Source organism: Pleurodeles waltl, chromosome 10, assembly GCF_031143425.1.
Source record: "Pleurodeles waltl isolate 20211129_DDA chromosome 10, aPleWal1.hap1.20221129, whole genome shotgun sequence".
In the NCBI taxonomy this organism is placed as follows: domain Eukaryota; kingdom Metazoa; phylum Chordata; class Amphibia; order Caudata; family Salamandridae; genus Pleurodeles; species Pleurodeles waltl.
The window spans coordinates 929,394,094-929,414,974 of record NC_090449.1 but is presented as its reverse complement, the minus strand read 5'-3'; the positions used below and the strand labels follow the sequence as shown (position 1 = coordinate 929,414,974).

Sequence of the window (20,881 nt, the reverse complement as noted above, 5' to 3'; positions counted from 1 at the left end):
CTCAGAAGCCTGCGACTAGCACTTTCAAATGGGTGGGTGTTGGGAGTGTTGAATACCTTGTCATGATCCCACATTATGCCTTTATCATCTATCATCCACCACTAACCACTCCCGGCCAGTTTATCTCTTTTTTTTTTTTTTTTTTTTTTTTTTTTACTTTTTTTTTTTTGTCCATCCTTTTACCCTTTTTCACAGTTTTTCAAGTCTTTCTCTTCCACCTTCTTTCCCCCTTTGTTTTTTTCTCTCTTGCTCTGAGTCGCTCTAATACGAAAAAATAAGTGCCGGTGCCAAACAAGCATTGGCAAAGCCAATAGGTCTTGGTTAGCAAGAGCTATTGACTATGCAATGTTTTTTAGCCATGTTGTACACCATTGTGGCTGCTGTTTAGCATAGCTAAACGTTAGTAGTGAACAAGAGAGTGGCATGGCATGGAGTGGCATAAAGTGTAGTAGAGTGGTGTGGATTGAGTAGAGTGAAAGGGCAGAGAGTGGAGGGGCGTAGAGTGCCCTAGAGTGAAGTAAAGAAGTGTAGAGGAATTTGCATACAGTGAGTGGACTGGAGTAGAGTATCATAGACTTGAGCGGCAAAGAGTGTCATGGAGTGGTAAAGAGTGCCATGGAGGGAGTGGAGTAGAGCAGAAGGGCATAATGTGTCATAGAGTGGCTAAGCTTTTGTGTCGTGGAGTGGCAAAGAATGGAGTAGAGTGTCATAGATTAGAGTAGAGTGAAGTGGCGTAGAGGGATTTGCGTATAATGGAGTGTCATAGCAAAGTGGAGTAGATTATCAGAGTGGCATAGAATGGAGTGGCCTAGAATGCTGTAGAGGGAGTATAGTGGCAAAGCGTAGAGGGGCGTGGAGTGCAGGGACACAGTGTCATGGAGTAAAGTGGTATGGACTGTCATAGAGGAAGTTGCTTTGAGTGGAGTAGATTGTTGTAGCATAGAGTGGAGTAGTGTTGTGGGGTGTCAGAGTGGAATAGAGTGTCGTGGAGTAAAGTGTCATCCAGTGGCGTAGAGAGAGTTGCGTAGAGTGGCACAGAATGCCTTAGAGTGCTGTAGAGAGGAGTGGCATAGAAAGGAGAAAAGTGACAGAGTGGAGAGTCATTGGGAGGAGTGGTGTAGATTGTGGCACAGAGTGTCATGGCATAGAGTGGGGGGTGTTGTAGAGTAGCGTGTCATAGTGGCGTATAGTGCAGTGGTGTGCAATAGAGTAGAGTGGCGTGTTGTGGCATGGCATAGTGTCTTCGAGTGGAAGGGTGTAGAGTGGAGTGGCATGTCAGAGTCTTGTGGCATACAGTGGTGTGGCGTAGAGGAGCGTAAAGTGTAAGGGTGTGTTGTAGAGTGGCGAAGAGTGGTTTGTGGTGGAGTGGTGTTTCACAGAGTATCTACGAGTGGAGGGATAGAGGGTGGAGTGGTGTGGCGAAGTGTGGATTATGCATGGTGTGGTAGTGCACTGCCATTACATACAACACATTCTCAATTGAAATAACCATTACATTTGAACAGACATACAGGTTTACTAACAAAAGTATACAGCACACAAGCAATAATGTGTGGAAATGTCATGACCTAGTGTACTGATTTGTTTTGATAGTATTAAAATATTTATGTTCGCCACACTTCAGAATTACAAAAACTTGCTTCATTTGTGCTTTCTTAATTCTTATATATTCCGAAATATCTGCACAGGTCATTTATAACCATTTACATTTTGTTGTTTGCTAGAAAAAAGCCTTTTTCTTTCAGAGCAAGATTATCAAACAAGTCTTCTCACTTTGAAGTCAGAGAAAGAAAATTACACACGAAGCTCCCTCTTAAGAAATAGTCTGACATTTGACCCCTGTCTCTGAACACACAGCATATGTGACAAGAACAAAATTTAAAGGCATGTTTGCAGAGAGCAAGCAATTGCGGAAGAATACAGTAAATAGGCTATGCTCCACAGGTGAGGCAAACTCAAGCTACACAGCCTAAAACAAATAAAGCCAGCAAATAGAAAGTAATCAAACATGAGTTACAAAACACAAAGCCAATGGTAGACAGTGAGGCAAATACATTTCAGGGAAATCCTTCAGAATGCCCCTAAGATGTCTTCAGCAAACCGGACAGCTGCACTGCCTTTTAGGCTTCAACCTAAAAAGGGTGCAGGTTGTCTCCCACCTACAACCAGCAGCTCAATTTAGGTCTGATCCTTGAGTGCTTGTTGTTGCCTTAGTTCACATCAACTATATTTTGTTTAAAGAGGCCCCACAAAGACTCTGCTCGAGTGGCCTTGTTGAGAATGAACTTTAGATAGTAGGTGGTATTGCTTAAGAAGCTTCTGGCTCCATAGACATTGAGCACTGCAGATTCCATGTTTAATGTGTTTCATCTTCTGTACATATACAGAGATGCTGTTCTCTATGAATATATTCAACAATAATTTCAGTCTGAGAGTCAGAAAGCACATTTACATCTGTGCAGTGTGAATATGTTTTCTTGGAATTTGCTTATCAATGCCCCTTACTGTTTGTGATTCTGTTTTTGTGATGTGCCATATATAATGACACTGACACCACACGTTGAACAGATTCTCCTTGATGGCATTTTGAACAACTTTCAGAGCCGGCAATGTAAAACACTGAACCTCGGAGTATGTTCTCAAGGTCACGTGTGTGGAGAATGTGGTGGTGTGTCTCATTTCTTGAGGAGTGGTATATTCAGGCATTCTGCACTGGCCATTTAGTGCCAAGGGAATTCCCTGCAGTATTTTGGAAGTGATGCATCTGAGCAGTGTGCCCATGCACCTTCAGTTCTGTAAAAGTTTTGTAGTCATTAACTCCCTCTTAAAGATGCACCTGGGTGTTGCAAAGCTGTATTTTGGTGATTTTTCCAATATGTTCAACCGTGGCCTCAATTTCAACTTGATGAACTACTGCGCTGATGCTAGGTTGATTGATACTCCAGCTTCTGTAAACACTGTGCCACCGAGCCCTTGAACAACAAACAAGATGTAGTACAAATCTGGCTCAACGTCCTGAACCGTGACAGTTTTGAACCACACCTTTACCTAAATGTCAAGTCACTTGGATTCACCACACCAACTTCGCCCTCAGGGAACGTATTGACACACAGGGCCTGATTCCAACTTTGTCGGAGGGGGTTAATCCGTCCCAAATGTGACGGATATCCCGCCCGCTGTATTATGAGTTCCATAGGATATAATAGACTTGTAATACGGCGGGATATCCGCCACATTTGGGACGGATTAACCCCCTCCGCCAAAGTTGTAATCAGGCCCATAGTCTTTTAAGGAATATGGACGGTTGTAATGCCCTCTTCACCGGCCTCCAAGACTCTGCAGTGTCACCCCTGGGGTGCATCATACACACTGCCTAGGACCTGAAGAAATATGATCACACCCCCATGCTCCCACTCTGATGGAACTCCATTGGCTCCACCTGCTGGCCTGCACCATTTAAAAAAATAACTGCATCATTTACAAAGTCTTTACTATAAGCACTCCTACATATATCGTAGACAAGCTTGCCATCTCTGATGGTTGTCAGCACAACTGCAGCCAGGACACCGTCAGATTGCAGACTAAGAAGTGTATAAACGTAAAAACAAAGCACCAGGCTTTTTCCATCTATGCACCCAGGATCTGGAGAAACATCCCCATATCGATCAAGAGTGCCACAGTGCTTTTCTAATTTAGAAAACTGCTGAAGACTCCCCTCTTTGAATAACACTACATCACAAAGCATTAACCATGCACAACCCAGCTTCTTCTTCTATTACTCATTGAGTTTATAATAGTCTTTGACCACGTACAATGCTACGCTACTTTATGGGTAGGGTTGCACTATATAAGTGTGATATATATTCATGCATACAATGTGCATTGTGATAAAACCCTTGAAATCAAATCTAGTAATTCTGTGCAGTAAGGAAAAAGAATATAAAAAACACACCCGAAAGCAAAGGCCAATTTTATCAGAGATTAATTGATGCCTGTGAGAAAACTACTCTACCTCATAAAGAATCACATCTCTTCAGTCACCCATTGTCACCCTCAATACAAAACAATCCTTCAAAAACATCTTTAAATTCTTCAAAAATAGAATAATAATGACCAGACTTTCTCTGGACTCAAAAACTGACCATCAACCATCTGAGCAACTAACTGACTAAACTCCAATGAGATGGCAAGTAAACAGTCAAGGAAATAATACACTCCAATACCTTATCAACAATCATCAATCTAAATTCTTCTAATCACTTTTCAAACTCTATCCTGCACAAAATCCTCAAATCACCACTGCCTACACTCTCCTATAGACTAGGATAAAAGACTTTCTCTCACCAGGGGTTGTTCCTGATGGTCTCAAAGTAGGTCTTCCCCTTCTTCAAAGTAGTCACCCCCTTCTGCAAATAAAGGAAAAAAATAAGTAGCAATATCTGCCTCCCATCTAATCTTCCATTATAGTGTAAACAACTGAAAAAGTTAATCGAAGAAAACAATCTGTTTGATCAGAACTGGCTGCTTCCAAATTGCATTACTCACAAATCTAGTGGACTCCTCAGCAGTGCATCATTTATTTTAATTTTTTAAGGCATCATTTAATTTACTTCTTTAAGCGTATGCAATTCGTACTACCCCATATAACTTTTTTATAGTGTAAATAACAGTGAACGTTTTACTAACTTCTTAGATCTTTTAGTGACTTTATGTATATTGTTCAGCAGCGCCACAACTGGACCAGGAGCTGGTGGGACATCTACGATTTCAGATACTGTCATAATAATCTCTCACCAGAACATCTGGACTGGAGGGGCAAATCTGTGCCTGGTGTTAAAAGCATGTGTGGGGCTCCATCCAAACCTAGAGCATGCCTCAGATACCACAGCATTAATTTTGCATAAGTAAGATGTAGGAAGCTGGTCTGGTGTGTGGTGGGTACCTAAGGTACTTACACCTTATACCAAGTATCTCCTCTTAGTGAAGTGTAGGCAGTGTCTAGAAGCAAGGCTCTGTAGAGGTAGCTGTGGAGGAGCAGCCAAGGCTTATCTAGGAGACATGCAAAGCTAATTAAAAAACACTAGAGTCACACAGCACTTACACATGAAAGAAAATACTCAGTTGTACAAAAATAAAGCTACTTTATTTTTGGAACACAATACCACAAAGTACTAGAAGGGCAACCCTCCAATAGAAGGTAAGTAATACACTAATTAGATACACTAGTAAACAGTAATAGGCATAGAAAAGTTTAGAAAACAGTACAAATGTAGATAACCAATAGGGGCCATATGGGGAGCCCAAACCATATACTAAAAAATAGAATGCAAATACAGGCCCTCCACCTAGGTAAGTGGAATGTGTAGAGGGGAGCTGGGAGTACTAGAAAACCACAGAGGTAAGTAACACAGTACCCCCCTCTCCCCCCCCCCCCCCCCCCCATCGACCAGGAAAGCAAGAGTAAACCACTGGAATGTCCCCAAACCACCCAAAAGGAGGGAAAAGAACGCACCCAGACAAGACTGCAAGAAACCAGTGCTGGATTCTGGGAGAAGAGGACCAATGGAGAGAGGGTGCCGAGTCCAAAAGTCACAATGGGGTCCAGGAAGAGTAGGAGCTGCTACTCACCCAGCTGTACTTGCAGGAGTTGGTCAACGGTGAGGAAGAACAGGTCAGCACTGCAGCCCTGGAGCCGGAGAAGAGTACCTGGTGGATGTAGAAGATGTCCCACGCTGGAGTGAAGACTGCAGACAGGTGTTGGTGTAGGAATTCTACCAACAAGCCTTGGCAAAGGCAAACTCGCGGTTAGTGGAAAAGTGGTGCTGCCGGGGACCAGCAAGGCCCATGAGGACTCAAGCCAGGAGGAGGAATCACAGGGGACCTACAGCGACACAGAGGACCCACAGAAGAGTACGCAGCACCCACAGGAGTCCTACAGGACGGTGATACATAAGTTGCAAAAGGAGCCCATGCAGCACTGTAGAAAGGGATCTCACGGTGCAGGAGAACCACTCAGAGGGTTGTGCGTCGCAAGAAGGAGTGCTGGGGACTGGAACTACACGTCGCCTGAAGATACCTTGGAGGAGATGCAAACAAGCCTTGACAGCTGCAAGAGATGCAGTGCATGAGGGTACTGTCCTGCGTGGTAAGGCAAGGGCTTACCTCCACCAAAGTGGGATAGCTTGTAGAGAGGACCAAGAGGACTACTCCGGACCACTACCGATGATGCAGGATCCACACAGCTCACGACGAAAGGAGATCCACGTAGCCTGTTGCCTGCGGATGCAGGGGAGTGACTCCTTCACTCCAAGGGAGATTCCTTCTTTCTTCTAGTGCAGACTGAGGACACACCACCCTCAGTGGATGCACAACCAGTGGAAATGTTGCAGTTGAGGACAGGAGTCCTGAAAACAAGGTTGCAGAAGAGTTCTTCTTCTTGGAGGCAGCTTGTCGGGTCCTGGAGATTCCAGTCGCAGTTCCGGAGGCCAGAAGTCGAAGTGGAGGTTGCAGAGGAGGACTGCTGGAATCTTGCAAGCTGAATCTGCAGACCCACCCAATGGAGAGACCCTAAATAACCCTGAAAGGGGAATTGGTCACCTAGCTAGGTAAGCACCTATCAGGACATCACCTGCCTGGCCTGGCTACTCAGATGCTCCCATAGTTCCCTGTCAACTTTGGAAACAAGATGGCAGAACTCAGGGACCACCTGGAGAATCTCTGAGCACCACCCCTGGGGTGGTGATGGGCAGGGGAGTGGTCACTTCCCTTTCCATTGTCCCGTTTCGTGGCAGTGCAGGAACTGGGGGTCCCTGAACCGGTGTGGACTGGCTTATGCACAGAGGGCACCAAATGTGCCCTTCAAGGCATACCAGTGGCTTGGGACGGCTACCCCTCCCAAGCCAGTCACACCTATTTCCAAAGGGAAAGGGTGTTACCTCCCTCTCCCAGAGGAAACCCTTTGTTCTGCCTTCCCGGGCTTGGTCAGATCAAGCAGCAGGAGGGCAGAAACCTGCCTGAGGGGTAGCAGCAGCATGGGCCTCCTGGAAAACCCTGTAATACTGGTAGTAGCAATGCCGGGGTTCCTGTAAGGAGCCCCCAGAGTGCATGGAATCATACTTCCAATCCTTGCAACAGTATTGGGGTATGATTCCGACAAGTTTGATACCAAACATGCCTAGGTTCGGAGTTACCATTATGTAGCTGGACATAGGTAGTGACCTATGTCCAGTATACACGTAAAACGGAGTCCCCACACTCACAACGTCCAGGAAAATAGAGCTGGAGTTCAGGGGGGCACCCCTGCTAGTGCAGGGCTGCCCTCACACACAGGTACTTGCACCCTGCCCTCTGGGCTAGGTGGGCCTGCCATAGGAGTGACTTACAGTGACCTGGTGCATTCACCCTTTCATGCAGGCTGCAATGGCAGGCCTGCACAGCACTTTGCATGGGCTCCCTATGGGTGGCATAATATATGCTGCAGCCGATGGGGATCCTTTGGTACCCCAGTGCCCTGGGTACCTATGTACCCTGCCATAGGGGGTGACTTACATAGACCTGGTGCAGTGTACTGGTAGTAAAAGGGTGCATGCACCCTTTCGTGCAAGCTGCAATGGCAGGCCTGCATGGACTCCCCATGGGTGGCATAATACATGCTGCAGCCCATAGGGATCCCCTGGTACCTCAGTGCCCTGGGTACCTGTGTGCCATATACTAGGGACGTACATGGGGGCATCAGTATGCTAAAAGTGGGGTGAAAAACGTTCTAGCAACCATGTTTAAAAGGAGAGAGCACAATCACTGGGGTCCTGGTTAGCAGTATCCCAGTGAACACAATCAAACATGCTGACAAACAGGCAAAACGTGTGGGTACTATGCTAGAAAGAGGCTACTTTCCTACAGAAGACATTTTTAATTCAATGTTTTTATATAAAAGTTATCAGTTTGAAAGGTTAGCATATCTCCATCTGCAATTTCAGTTGTGAGGACGTCTTCACAATGTTGTTGAGCCCTGATGGTGGGTCTAGTGGTTTCAGATGATGGGGTGGCATCAATATTGGAAATGCCCACAACCTTAAAAGTATGCTGAAGCGAATCGCCATTTAAATGATGCTGCAAATTATGAGAAATTCATGTCTAACCCCACAATAAAAATTAAAAATATTCCAAATAGGAATAGCATTATGGATTAGCACAGAAGAATGCTAATCAATGATAATCGATTCATGACAATAACAAAATCCTATAACTCCAAGGATTTACTACCTTCCAAAGATCCACAAGAGCTTAATTAACCCACCAAGAAGACCAATAGTCTCTGCATGTGACTCATTGCTTGAGGACATATCATAATATGTTGCGTACTACCTAGCACCAATGGTAAAAGACTTGTGTTCATATATTAGGGATACCAGAAAGCTATTGAGAAGGCTGATGGCTGTAACATGGCACAATGAGTACAAATTGGTAAGAATCAATGTGGTCTCCCTGTACTAATCAATAAAGCATAAATCAGGATTGAAAACATGTACATATTTCCTCAAGCAGAGAGTGGTTGGAGAATTGGAACACTTGAAAATGTTATTGAAAATGATTGACTTATTTCTCAGTAACAAAATATTTATTTTCAGTCACCATTTATTAAGCAAAAGTGTGGAATGCCCTGAAAATATCCTTTTCCTCCAGCTATGCAAATCTCACCATGGGCTGATGGAATAAAGAAGCAGCCTCAGCTGATAAATATGAGCAATTCATGGACAAGATTATTTTGTGGACAGGATACATAAATGACCTGTTTATCATATGGAGTGGAACTTTACAAGAATTTGAGATCTATTTCAATAGCCTAAATGATAATGAATGGGGTCTGATGTTCACACACCACTGATGTTGATGGTGATGATAAAGTCAATTTCTTGGCTATCACAATCTATGTAGAAAATGGTAAATTAGAAAAGGAAATGCCCACCAACTCAATCTTTCATTATTTTTAAGACTAAAAAGGAATTGTCTCAACAGGCAAAATTTTTAACATAAATGTGAAGAAACACGCCAACGCTTAAAACGCAGGGGCTATCACCATGGCGGTATCAAAAAAGGATAAATTGAAGCCTGGATGGATACACTAATCACTAAATATGAACAGGGAAGGACAATCCAGAGGATAGGGCAATAAAGCTCATACTAACATGACAGGAGAGTCAACAAATTAGAAAGATCTCTCACAAACAATGGAGCCTCTTAACAAAGATCCAGACATAGGAGCAAAACTAAGATCTGCTCCATCAATCACTTATAGAAAACCACCTTCATTTCATTAGGTTATAAATTAATTAAAAGACATTTTGAAGACAATATCTGACATGGTTGGATGATTAAAAAAAATGGCTTTGTGAGTTGTACAATGTGCAAGGCCTCCAAAACTGGGAAAAATATGAGAGAAGTAGTTGACAAAAATGACCAACGTATCAATATCATTCAGGGAATAACATATGAAACACACATGTATTCATCTTGGAATACAAATGTGATTTCAAATATGGAGTAAGTACTCCCTGTCTGCTAAAAAATGAATTCTTGAACACAAAAGAGCGATAGAAAACAAAGATCCAAGCATCTAATGAGATCTCATGAAAAAGAAAATTGGAGAGCAATCAAATATTAAGGGATAGAACATATTATAACAAGAGAAAGCCATGGGGATACAGCAAGATTGCCTCGAAAAGTGGAGTCCCAATACATCATAAGATACAAGGCAAAGGTTCCTCATGGTTTGAATACTGACAAAACTGCATGTACATTTGGACTAACGAGTTTAACAAGAGAGATGCTTATGAGTTAACCAATTTACAATCAGTGCCAGACCTAGATAGTACAAGTTGCCTCTACACATAATATTTTTAAATTTGTTTTTGTACGTGTATTGTTTCATAACTACGAGACCCAGAATGCTTGATATTGCGCAGGATGGAATAATGTATAAGTGGACACTGAAAAAGGACTTGCCAGCAGTGAACAAGACCAATGGGTTGAAACTTGTTGACTGCCATGTTTGTACCCGTTACGTTTACTGAAAAAAGAATGTAATTGCAATTGGAACCTTTTGAGTGCAGTGACTCCTGTTTTGGTAAGTATCTATGGGAAGGAGGTCTGATCTTTAAGCGAGCACCAGCAAAATGTTTGTGTCAAGCTACAGACCAGTTTGGAAAGAACCTTGAACTTTACTAGTGAATGGTAATGTCTTAAAGTCTGCGGGAGATGTTGGCTATGCTTTTATGTACATTTTCCTTGCGGAAGATCAACCTGTAATAGGAAAAAGCACAGTGTATTAAAAGACCCATGATTTTTAAAGGCACAGCTAAAACTGAGGAATCCCCCTTTGGAAAACAGAGAAATGTAGAGTAGCTAAATATGTATATTTAATTTTCCTGCAGTGTTTTTGAAAGGCTGTCTCAGAAATAATTCCCAAACTACAATATCCCAAAATGGTTCCAATGAAATAATCGTTATATCAAGCTCACATTATTTATCCAGTTTATGTCAATTCTACCGCAACCATCCTCCATGTATTAATATCCTTTTCTCTTATTTGGTACTTGCTAATGATATACAACACCTGTGCTATTGGTCAAGTCAACGATTCTTATATACACATATACAGGTGGTCATTAAATGGGGGTCATGTGTCAATATGAAGCATACTGCACCCAGGCAGCAACGTAATAAAGCACCGGGTCTGGAAATTACAAGTATCCTGTGTAGTATGGTAGATCTATCATGGCCCAGCAAATCCTAGCCTGTTTCCTGACCAATATAATGGTTAATAATAAAGAGAAAAATCATTTTTAAAATCGCTTTATTAGAGGAATATGATTATTCAAAAAAGGTAAAGAAATCTTGATTAACATTTTATTAAATACATCCTTTCCAGAATGTTTTTCAGTATACCATAATCCATCAAATAACCAGATTCTCTATCTGAAGCCAAACTGTCTCATAATATTGTGGGAATATTACAGTGGTGGCTCTACAGACAACAGTCATCACATATCACATCAACTCTGCAAACCAGCAAAACCCCATCTCAATTCCCATTTCCTGTGTATTTTTAGTCCCTGTTCCCGGTCTGAGAACAGAAGATAGAAGTGGGTACCAACTAACCCACTCATCTATGACATGCACAGTTCCACAAGTGCAAGAGAGGTGCTGGGCTTCTTCTGGGGAGTGGAACTTTTAAAAAGTTATTTCTGGGGGAACCATTCTGTTTTTCTATTTATAATAAGCTTCTAGGGTACCTTTATCTAACAATAGTATTGGAAGGGCTTCACCAAGATTGGTTGATATTCTATCATTGTTGCACAAATGCAGTTTGTGATACATTCCTGATGCAAAGAATTATAGGTCAGATTAATCATCTAGTATTCAACCAAAGCATGATAAGCTTACTCTGTAAGATGAATAAATTTGTTGTTCACCCTTGGCTGAAGGAAATGTGGCTGAAGGGGGCTTGTTTCTGGATTACAGACTTTCTGTAAAGTAAAGGAAAATTTGACTAATGGGGAGTATTGTTAACACCTGATATGTATTTCCCTTGTGGCTGTTAGAGCTGCAATCATCAGGGTTATTCATAAAGGATATTTGAGGGAATATCTATATAAAATGATTACAGTAAATGTAGGGTTACTTATCTTAATCTCATTCCATTTCCTGTAGAAAAGTATGGCTGTGTATATTATGGGGCTGGTTGAGAAGTTGAAATCTGACATGAAGAACATGGTTTTCCTTACTGGTTATTGCTCAAAAGGGTCAGAATGTAAGTTTATCTATAATTCTACAACTGATTCAGTGTTAGCGATTCTAAGACAATTTTAGGGTGGACCTATCATTATCTTTTATGTCTGACAACCAAGTTTAATTTAATTCAAAGAAGAATTTTGTTTTTTTTTTAAGAAAGAGACATTCAGAAGAGGATGCCTGTGTATGCTACATAAGTAAATTATCTTGATCTTCATTTTAATAGGGCTGTCATGGAGGACATCCAAACTGCACAGATTGTAATTTTGAAAGATTAAGGCTAAATTAAGAAGGTAGTTTAGGCATGGCATTATATACTGCATTGGACAGCTGTCTTTCCCCTATTGGGTGTGTTGAAGATTGTGTTACTCAACGTAATCAATGTTTAGTACTTTACCTTCTTATTATCAACAGTGTATTAAGTTTGTTTTCCATACCACTGTGTGTTAAGCATTTCTTTTGTAGGCATCTTGTTGCCTTGTGACAAAATTGCCCGCAAGATATGTAGAGCAAATCTTTCTTGTAGTTGTATTTTTTTTATTTTTCTGGCATTTTACAATTGCCAGCAGATACTTGATGTGCTCGCCTAGAGCTGGATTCCGTTTGTGAGCTCCTGCTAATAAAGGAATAAAGGGGTTTTCTTCAACTGTGATATAATTTACTATAAATGAATGCTTCCACTGGCTATCTAAAAGATATTGATCACCTAACTATTACAAGCTGGAACACAGGCACATGTTTGTCATATCTGCAAGTCTTTGAGAAACATGCACAGTAAAATGTTGGCCAAAGTTATACCAAAGAGAACTTGGCCAGTCATGCTAATGTTGGTCCTATGGGCCACATAAGCTTCAGTCTGTAAGGTAAGTGGCATATAACCTGCATGGAGTCCTTGCCATCCTACATATTGAAAGTACATGCCACATTGGATGCAGAGTAGACTGTGCTATGTGCATTGGACTGGTTGTTTGCAACAGTCAAGATCATGGAACACTTTCTGCTACACAATGCATTTAACTTTCACTTAAATGTATAGAATATGGGATGCCATTTTGACTAGCATGAATTCAAAAGCAATAACATTAGTTGAAAGTTGCAACTAATATGATGATACTTTTAACATGAAGGGGTAAAGCAATCTGCCTCTAACTAGGAGGTGATGTAGTCTTGCCATAAACAAAAACAAATTTGGAACCAGGCAACCTGTGCTCTAGTTACAATCTTCTCACCTGACTCAACTGTGTGAACATAGGTAAAATTCCATAGTTTAATTTAGAAGGACATGTTGTTGAGGTCAAGATATTTCAATCGAAGCAAATTCAAAGTTGACCTCATCAACATGTCCTTCTAAATTTCACTACAGAGTGCCAAAGGGTGGGGCATTTTTTGTTTGAGGCCTCCTTGAGATCAAATACAGTTCTTTTCTCCTCATGCTGTTCTTGTATTTATAGATAAAACTCTGACTATGTGTTCCTCATTTGCTTTCACTGTACGTTGGGAGTGGTAGAAGTGACCATACCTACATGCACCACATTTGAATTTGTAAATTAGTAATACTAAATGTACTTGGCAAATAGTCAAAAACAAAAATGATCTATGTAGTAAAACATAAGACAATGACTCACCACTGTTTTAGGTAGAAAAAGTAACAAACCACTTTTATTTCCTTTTTAGTATTCAACAATCCTGGATCCGAATGGACAAGTACGAGAACATTCTGTCACTGGGCAGAGGAGCCAGTGCCGAAGTCTTCCTCATGAAAAATGTGGAGAACAACAAATACTATGCAGTCAAAAGAATCAAGACTGATCCAAAGACAAAAATAAAATCCAAAGAATCAGTCTTACAGGAAGCCACAATCTTAAAGAAACTTAAACACCCACATATTGTTACATGCCATGAACATTTCTCTGACAAAGAAGATGAACATATTTTTATCGTTGAGGACTACTGTGATGGAGGGACATTAGATGACCATATTAAAAGTAGAAATGGATCTTATTACCCAGAAGATACAGTTATGGAGTGGTTTGTACAGCTAGCAATGGCGGTGCAGTATATTCACTCCATGAAAATCCTACACCGGGATATCAAAACCTCCAATGTGTTTCTCACCAAGAAAGGCATGGTTAAGCTAGGGGACTTTGGGATCTCAAAAATTCTAAATAGCACCTTAGATATGGCCAGCACATGTGTAGGCACACCCTTTTATCTCAGTCCGGAACTTTGCCAGGATGTGCCATACAGTTCTAAGTCTGACATTTGGGCCCTGGGCTGTCTCCTTTTTGAAATATGTGCCTTGAAGCCAGCCTTTGAAGCAATGAATCTTGTGAGTCTGTTTTATAAAATTGTAAAAGGCAAATATTCTGATGTTCCTAAATGTTATTCAGAATGTATGCACAATTTGATCAAAACCATTCTTGATAAATGCCCAGAGAAGAGGCCCACAGCAAGTGCCATTTTGAACATTCTTTTTGTCCAGGAACACCTGCGGTTGTTCATTGAGAAACAAGAGGCTCAGCTAGTGAAGAATAATCACTTAGTAAGTAAAACCAAAGAAGGTGACATTGTGGGCATTGAGCTACTAGGAAACCGCAGCAAGACATCCATGGGTCATTGTAACCAAACCCTAGAGAAATGCAGATCAAAATCTGCTCCACCAGGCGTAAATACGCTGAATGCAGAGGAATGTGATAACTCAGACCAAGATGAAATATCCAGCAGAGGAGATAAGTCAGAATACTCTGAAGATTTTGATGAGCCTGGCAGCTTATCTTCCACTGAGGAAATTTTGGAAGCAGAAAGTCCGATTCCATCTCGGGCTGGAGAAATTCCTGAAGAGATAGGTGAGTCTTAAAACAACTGTACAAAATACCAGATATCTAAGGTCTTCGATGTTGGTCTTAAAGAACTGTTACATAGTCTATGGAAGGGCCTCTCAGCTCTTTCATTGACTTACCTCACTCTCACTATACATCCTATATTTCAGTGCCACAATACCCACTAATTACACTTTCAAATTTGCAGAGTAGTTTATGAAATGTTGTTGATTGACACAGCTCACTTGGCAACCCTATCAGTGCATTATTCTGATTCCAATGTGTTCCAAACCACAGGTTGGAGAAATCCAGGCATGTGTGATAGATCATTTAATGAGTAAAGTTATGGCGTGTGAAAAAAAACAGGCAGAAATGTAGGCTCAGGCATTGTGGTCTATGCGGATAGAAAGAACTCATCCAATGGTCCTGTTACCTTTCTGGAACAAAAAAGGAATTATGTACCCCTGAACTGATTGACTTAAAATGTAGCAGAATATATAAAACAAGTGCCACAAAAGTATAAAACTCGGCATGGTGGCTTGAGGGTGTATGTTGCCACCTTCCAAAACAACATTTGGCAATAACCTCCCTTTACACTCTCTATCTTTCTCCCATACAGAGTAAATCCCAGCATTACGCCCCCCCCACAACAACCGCTGAGCATTCCGTCCCCGACTCAGTTTGCATTCTCTGCTCTCACTTTGAGAGCAGTGAGCTAATGAAGCACTGAAAGTGGCTCTATGAGGGATGCTTCTCAGCGTGGCCTGCTTTTCCCTGCCAGGAAGGTGACAAGGCCAATGGTGGCCACTCCCTTGCATTCTACAGGTCTTGAGAGACTCTGGGGAAGTGGCAGACCACTAACAGTAAGACCACAGGTTTTGGGATTATAGGGCTGCACTGTTCCAGTGTCAGAGCAATGAAAAACAAACATGAAACAAAACTTGTTTTTTCCCTACTCTAACACCCAAGCAATGAATACCTGGTTTCAAAATCGTTGTTCCAAATATTGGGTTCCATGGAAGTCATATAGAAAAAAGGTTTCCTGTACAAGAAGGTACACAGCTCGAGAAATAGTTGGACCACCTAGTCCTTTTGTTAATCCTCCTAACTGTGCAGCACAAAAATAGAACGTAAAGCAAAAGTGGCTTAATTCTAATATGATGTAAGGGAACCAGAAAAAACAGTTTGTGATCGCACCCATTTTACTGATGCTTAGCTATAGTAAAGGGAATTTCTGGAGACTTGCACTATGGTTGTAATACATTTCCTGGAATTTTCTCCAGAGCGCAAGCTGACAGAGGGTTCTCTAGACCCTCTTGCAGTAGGGACTTAGTCAACGGACCAACATGAGACAGCGAAGCCAGTGGACTGTAACCTCCCACACCCCACTGACAGTACATCCATAAGGTGCATATTGGGTAACTTTCAGTCTTGCGAGACTCACAGGAATAGTTAGTGGAACCAAAACCATTTTTCATCATGAAGATACAGAAGCATTCACAGTAGGAATGTATTTTGTGTTTTATTAACATTAAAATCCTAGCCTAGTACACACACTATGAATCGTAGTTTCTATTAAAATTAACAAGATAGTGGCAATGATATTTGTCAGTAGGCAGATCAACAGAACATACTGTAGCATCTTAAATTAATTTAGGATTTCTCTAAATTGGTTTAAAGTCTTTCCCTTCCCTCAGCTAACTTAGCTTATTTTAGCACCAAAAGGGGCCCTATTTGAAGCTTGATAAATGGCCCTGGCCGCTCCTGCATTTCTTTTTTGAACAATAGACACAGTATGTAATAAGGAGACAGCTTTTGTTCCTGTCTCCGTACCTCAGTAACTATTTTGTCCTCAAGCAAGCGTATATGCCTTTGTTCATACTCAAGAGTGCCTTTTCTGTAACCTTCAGCAAAGATTGTTTTTACAACGACTGTTAAACCCTCAGCCTGGAGTCGCTAGATTAAAGTTCCATGTTTCATTGTATCTTACATACTCTGCCTTGAACATTGTTGAATATAAAATAAACAATAAATATAGAAGCTACTCTGGCCTTTCACCTACTTATGTTCCACGAAACATTATGTACTGTTTAGAAGCAATAACTGAGAAATCAAGAAATCAAATTAAATTTGATCTTTGTTACTATAAATATATAAATAGAAAATAAAGATATCGGGCTATGCTAGAACAAAACATTAAACAGTCTATTCGAGCAAGCTGAATTGTCACATTGCACTGTAAAACATATTTTTGGGCAAATTTGCATTTATATGTAAAAGGGAACATATATAATGCGGAAATCAGGAAACCTAAATGAAAACTATATGAATATTATATCTGTCACCGACTAAACTCTGTACACTGCTTCAGAACCCTCGTTTCTTACATTGCATCTTAAATACTGAACAGTACCTGTTGATGCAAGTCAGTGGTTTTATGTCACTTTACGGTGAGTGAATCTGTTCATGCAAAGTAACGTTGATAAATTTTAATAATACATTACATGGTCTCCCCAAAATGATAGCACTACTTGTACATTTATATCTAAAAGGGAACATGTGAAAATCAGGATACCTAAATGAAAACTATATGAAATATGTATAAGTCAAAGTCTAAACTCTGTACACTGCTTCAGAGCCCTTGTTTTTTCAATTCCATCTTAAATACTGAACAGTACATGTCAATGCAAGTCAGTGGTTTTATGACATTTTACGGTCAGAGTTATTCTGTTCATGCTAAGAAATGTGTCGACAATTATTAACAATACATTACATTATCTCCCCAGAGTGATAGCACCACTTGTAGATACGATTATTTGAGTACAGATATTGTATAAATAAGACGCATCATTCTGCTTTGATGCATTTTGTTGTTGCGTTAATGACAAATAATATAATAAATATTGAAATGTATATTGTAAAATGTATCAATATTTTTACTACACATTAATAAATATACTGCCATCCTCTGAAATCTTGCAGACAGGAAATTTTAGAAATTTCAGTAACTCATAATGATTGAAGATTCTTCTCTTTATATTTTGCAAATCCAAAACAGCAGTTATTACATAGCTAGCCTTCTAATGGTCAAAACATTATTTTTTCCATCTCTGTTGTATTTCAATTGGGCAAAAATGAGTAAGCATTTAAGCATGCATCCAAGAGATAACCAACAGTAAATTCCCTGGATATTCCCATTATACTTATTTTAGTTTTTTCAGTTTTTTTTTCTGTAGCTCTTTGCATATTCTCTTATTTCTAATTCAGAGCACTTTGTTGCACACACACATATATGTTGGTTAGTGTTGCTTCTTTCCCTCGCACACCTGTTTAGTTACCTTTCACACCAATATCCAAATCCTTCACTTATCCTTGCCTCCGAGGTGAGCTGGTCCAACCCTCTCATCTTTCAACAAAATGAGGTTGATACTGATAGGGTATACATCAAGGACTCCTTTTGTAGTTAATGTATACACTCCTCCTTCAGCAACTTTGGAAGGGTCTGGACCACACCAACCAACAACCTCCACCTACTCTGATTCATTAGATAACAGTATATGTACAGGCAGTCTCATTGAGTAGAGGCTTTTCTAATAAAAACTCACTCCAGAGAACACATGAATCCCTCTACTGTTATTCATCTTTTCCCCTTAGTTCCTATCCCTCTTACTTTTCCCTTAGTTTCTAACCCTCTGACTTAAGAAGGGGTTGTCCTTAGTATACCGAGATCAGGTGAGGTTCCCTAAAATGCAGCTATTCTCATTTGTAAACTGCTGTAAGTCCTGTTTCTGTTCAATCCTAAATGATTCCCCTCCCTTGTACAATGTACAGCACTCTGTTGCTTTCTAACCTAGGTGTATACTTTAGAAATACCATAAATGTTTATAACTTGGTATTATCACTTTTGTGGTAGGAGAACTTGTGGTAGGGGTGGCTTGGTCCCAGCTCCCACCTAACTTGGACTGGTCCTCCGCCCAGTCTAAGGCCCTTCTGGGCCCGGCCGTCTGCCTCAAGACCCTGCCTCACCTCACTCCTCCTCTCCATCTGCTCGCCCTCCTTCACACTCCCACTTTGACCTGTGCTCTGTCTTTTGTGCATGGCTTCTGTGCTCGATTGTCTTTGTGCTTTGGTTTTAGTGCCAGTCTGTCTTGTGTATCTATTTTTCTTTTGTACTTTTGTATGCATTTTGCTTGTTCTGCTCAGTTTTTTTTTCTGTCTTTTGTGTTTTGGCTTTTGTACCTGTTTGTGCTTTTGTGCCCATTTTCTTTGCTCTGCTCAGTCTTTTGTGCCTTTTTTTGTTTGCTCCCCACAGGCTTTTGCGTCCGCTGTGTTTGCTGTGCCCAGCCTTTCATGCCCACTTTTTGTGCTCTCCCTCGTCTTTTTTGTGCCTATAATTGTGCTTATTTTACTCATTTCTGCGGACTACCTTTTCTGTGTATTTTCTCCTCCTTTCTCCCTCCTCCCACCTCCCGTGCTTTTCCTGCCTCCCTCCTCCCTCCCTCTTCCTACCGGCCTCTCCCGCATACCTTCTTCAGCTGTGGTTTCCCACCCCTCCCTAGTTTAATGGCAGCTGCTGCGCAGTCGTGCAGGGACCACACCCAACACAACAGCCCATAGTCTGTCGGACCTCCACTGCTACACTTCAGCCAGCTTGCTGGGGCACCCTGGACATTAACATGACTGCTGCCCCTGTACCACACCCCTTGCATGGTAGGACCCTTCTCATGCACTTACTGCCGCTTCTCTAGCAGCATCACCCCTACTCCATCCGTAACACACACACCTCAGCTTACATCGCCTACATGCTTCACTACACCACCTAACTCTGTAAACACCCCCCATGGTCTGGGACCTCATCAACACTCACTCCCCTGACATCCTCTTTCTCAGCAAAATCTAGCTCAGTCCCATTATCCACCCCTGCCATCCTCCACAAGCTACAAGATCATCCACTGCAACAGGCTCCACAAACCTGGAGGATGACTCTGTCATCCACAAAGACACCATCATCTGCACTAAATGAACAGACGAACCAACCACGCTCATGGAACACTGGCACTTCCAACTGCTTCTCAGCCACTCTACAACCATCTCAGGTGTCCTCACTTATCATCCACCAGGACCCAGCTCCAGTTTCAGCAACCTCCTCACTGACTTCATCACTCTCATCGCCATTCAATCCAATGACTTCCTCCTGTTTGGCGACCTCAACATCCATCTCAACGACCCAATGGACTGTAACACCACCGAACTCCTAGAGAGCCTTGACAACATCGGATTCACACAACTCGTACAAAGCCAGACTCACATCACTGGATACACACTCTATCCAGTTTTCGCAGCCAGTAACATCATTACCTCCAGTTTTATCACTCTGCTCACATGGACCAAACACTTCATTGTACACTTCTACACCAAAACACCCTACCTCAGCAAACGAAAACCCACCATCATCTTTAAACACAACTCTTAACAACATAACAGAAGCAGACTGGACCCAATCAGCCTATCTTCACAGGTGACCTACAGAATGACCAATGCACCTTCAACAACTGGATCTCAAACTGCACCAACACCCTGATCCCCATAAAGAAGATGAGACAGACAAGAACTCTCGCTCAAACCTATTGGTACACATAAGACCTAAGAGACTTAAAGCGCTGTTGCTGGAAAGAAGCTGGATACCCAGTCGAGACAACGTCTCCAGCACACCTACAAATCCACTATCACAAGGTACTATGCTCAGCTCAAAGAAGCCAGAAAAGCTGCCCTCATGGCCTGACTCAAATTCTTCTTTAAATCCAGCAAAGAACTCTTCAACATCATCAAAGAATTCACTATACCTACAGCATTATCCAACACCATCTTTCACCCACAGATCCTCTATGATGATCTTTCTGACATTTTCCACAACAGAATACTCAAGATCTACACCAACTTTGCACTCCAACTCAGCGTAGAGAACATCATCGCTCATCAATTCACTACCTCCAGGAGCACCCACCTCCTAACAAACTGGAGCACCCTCACCCCAGATGACACTGCCAGGACCATGCAGACCATCGACTAAGGGTCCCCCACAGACCCTTGCCCACACCTTATGTAAAGCATGGTCAGCACACTAATCAACACCGACCACACCACCATCAACAACTCCTCCATCCTAGTGGAAACTTCCCGGACAGCTGGAAACAGACAGGGGTCACACCCTCAGCCAACCCAAAAGACCTCAGCAACTACAGGTCCATCTCGCCCCTTTCCTTCCTGGCCAA

The 20,881-nt window shown here is 41.7% G+C and overlaps 1 protein-coding gene across 3 annotated transcripts in view; it reads left to right on the top strand.

Moving 5' to 3' along the window:
• LOC138262035 (uncharacterized) overlaps positions 1-20,881 on the top strand; it is a 41,967-nt gene that overhangs the window by 1,510 nt on the left and 19,576 nt on the right. For 2 of the 3 annotated variants that reach the window (XM_069211708.1, XM_069211709.1), the window contains exon 2: positions 13,465-14,636. In XM_069211708.1, the coding sequence (XP_069067809.1) occupies positions 13,487-14,636 (1,150 nt within the window). In that variant the 5' untranslated portion in view covers positions 13,465-13,486. Of the gene's footprint in view, positions 1-11,740; positions 11,810-13,464; positions 14,637-20,881 lie in introns of those variants that run through there. The other variant, XM_069211710.1, reaches the window with a different exon arrangement.